This window comes from Glycine max, chromosome 6 (genome assembly GCF_000004515.6).
Source record: "Glycine max cultivar Williams 82 chromosome 6, Glycine_max_v4.0, whole genome shotgun sequence".
In the NCBI taxonomy this organism is placed as follows: Eukaryota; Viridiplantae; Streptophyta; class Magnoliopsida; order Fabales; family Fabaceae; genus Glycine; species Glycine max.
The window spans coordinates 6,732,089-6,733,739 of record NC_038242.2 but is presented as its reverse complement, the minus strand read 5'-3'; the positions used below and the strand labels follow the sequence as shown (position 1 = coordinate 6,733,739).

The 1,651-nt window shown below is 44.3% G+C and overlaps 1 protein-coding gene across 1 annotated transcript; it reads right to left on the bottom strand.

Moving 5' to 3' along the window:
• Positions 1-709: 709 nt before the first annotated feature.
• On the bottom strand, positions 710-1,651 carry LOC102666753 (uncharacterized). The gene has a single exon (XM_006581391.4). It carries the CDS (start codon positions 1,415-1,417, stop codon positions 815-817), a length of 603 nt encoding a protein of 200 aa, XP_006581454.1. The 5' UTR covers positions 1,418-1,651; the 3' UTR covers positions 710-814.

Below are 1,651 nucleotides of genomic sequence, written 5' to 3'. Positions count from 1 at the left end.
GTTGAAACAAGCCTCTAGATGGTGGTTTGCCAAATTAAGTTGGCTAGTTATGGATTTGCACAATCCTGCTTTAATCATCACTCTTTACTCTACAACGCAAAAATGTGCAAGTTCATATGTTGATTTTTGAGGATGATAAGATTTTTGGGAACAACAATATTGCTACCATCAAAGCCTTTAAAATATAATATAATTACGTGTTTTTATATGAAAGGCCTTGAAGTGAAGAAACTTTATCGTGATAATTAGACTGCTCTCCACATTTTTTTTATGATTAGATTGCTCTCCACATTGATGCTAATGCTGTTCTCTCTTACAGACTCTTAGTTCATCAAATCAAACACATTGAAGTGGTCTGCCACTTTGTACATGGTACAAAGAACAGTTACTGCATGCTATGTGGTAAGAATTTCATCACAAATTCTTCCAAAAAGATTAGATTTCGGACAATGATACAAAACGGTCAGAGATTTTAAACATTCGAGCCTTTAGTCTTTAGATTTCGAACACGCATCTCGTGTTATTATTGGGGAGGAGACAGACACGTTAATCGTTATGCTTGTCCACACTAATTAATTACTTCTGAGAGAAACACACCAATGCATAGAATTTTTTTCACAAGACGTGATGCAACCCAATAACACTTCTTAATTAACGGAAATAAAAGTTAATTAAAGAAGCAAACGTAAAGAAGCTAGCCACGCTTTAATTTGTTCGTAACATACTAAGAACATCCATTGCAGTAATTAACGGTAACATACATAGAAGACTAATTATAGTTAAATAATTTTTTTCACCACACATATTTTACACGTCAGCAATAGTGATCCAACCATTTCTGCAACCTCAAATCTCTGTAAAACCTCGCTATGAACTCCTCCGCCGCCTCGTCCACGTGAAAATCCTTCTCCGCGCGGTCGACGTTGAACATGGAAGCCGCGGAGCCCGTGATCTTCACGCGCCTGTGTATAGTGCCGTCGGCGCCGCCGTCTCCACCACGGCACATCCTCACCGCGCGGTGCGCTGGCGAGCGGCGAACGGCGGGGGAGGCCTGTGAGAGATTCCTCCGACCGGCATGCGAAGAAAGGCGCGGTGGACTCCCGCTGCAGCTGAACTGGTACTCCAGCGGCGACACGAAGGCCACGTGCGCGTCGCGTGGGCGACACGTCAGCGCCTGGTGGTGGCGAGCCACGACGTCGTTGAGCGCCTTCCCTATGTTCTTCCCACGCTTCATCACGTCCTGCATATCATGAACCACCACCTTGCTCTTCGAAACGCCGTTTTGTATGAAGAAGCCTATGAAACGCACCGTTTTGAAGACCTTTTCCGCCACGAGCGGTGGCCGGTTCGGGTCCATGCACGTTATGTCTGCCACATGCTGTGGCAGAGGGAAGTGCATGTCTGCTCTCGGTTTCATGTCTTCTAACTGGTAAAGTGTACGAGAAACTTGAGTGAGTACGTGGTCCAATATAGAGAGACAAAGTGATGGAAATGGTGAAGGAGGGGCTGCTTTGTGGGGGAGAGAGACCAATTTATAGGAATGAAAAAAAGGCTAGGATAAGGGCAGAGATCAAACCAACTTGTTTGCTTTGACGTTGCTGTTACGGATACTGAACCCTAATCATTACAGTTTTATTGTGCATATCCTTTT

Coding starts and splice junctions, on each gene's coding strand:
- LOC102666753 (XM_006581391.4), bottom strand. CDS start 1,417: ATGAAACCGAGAGCAGACATGCACTTCCCTCTGCCACAGCATGTGGCA.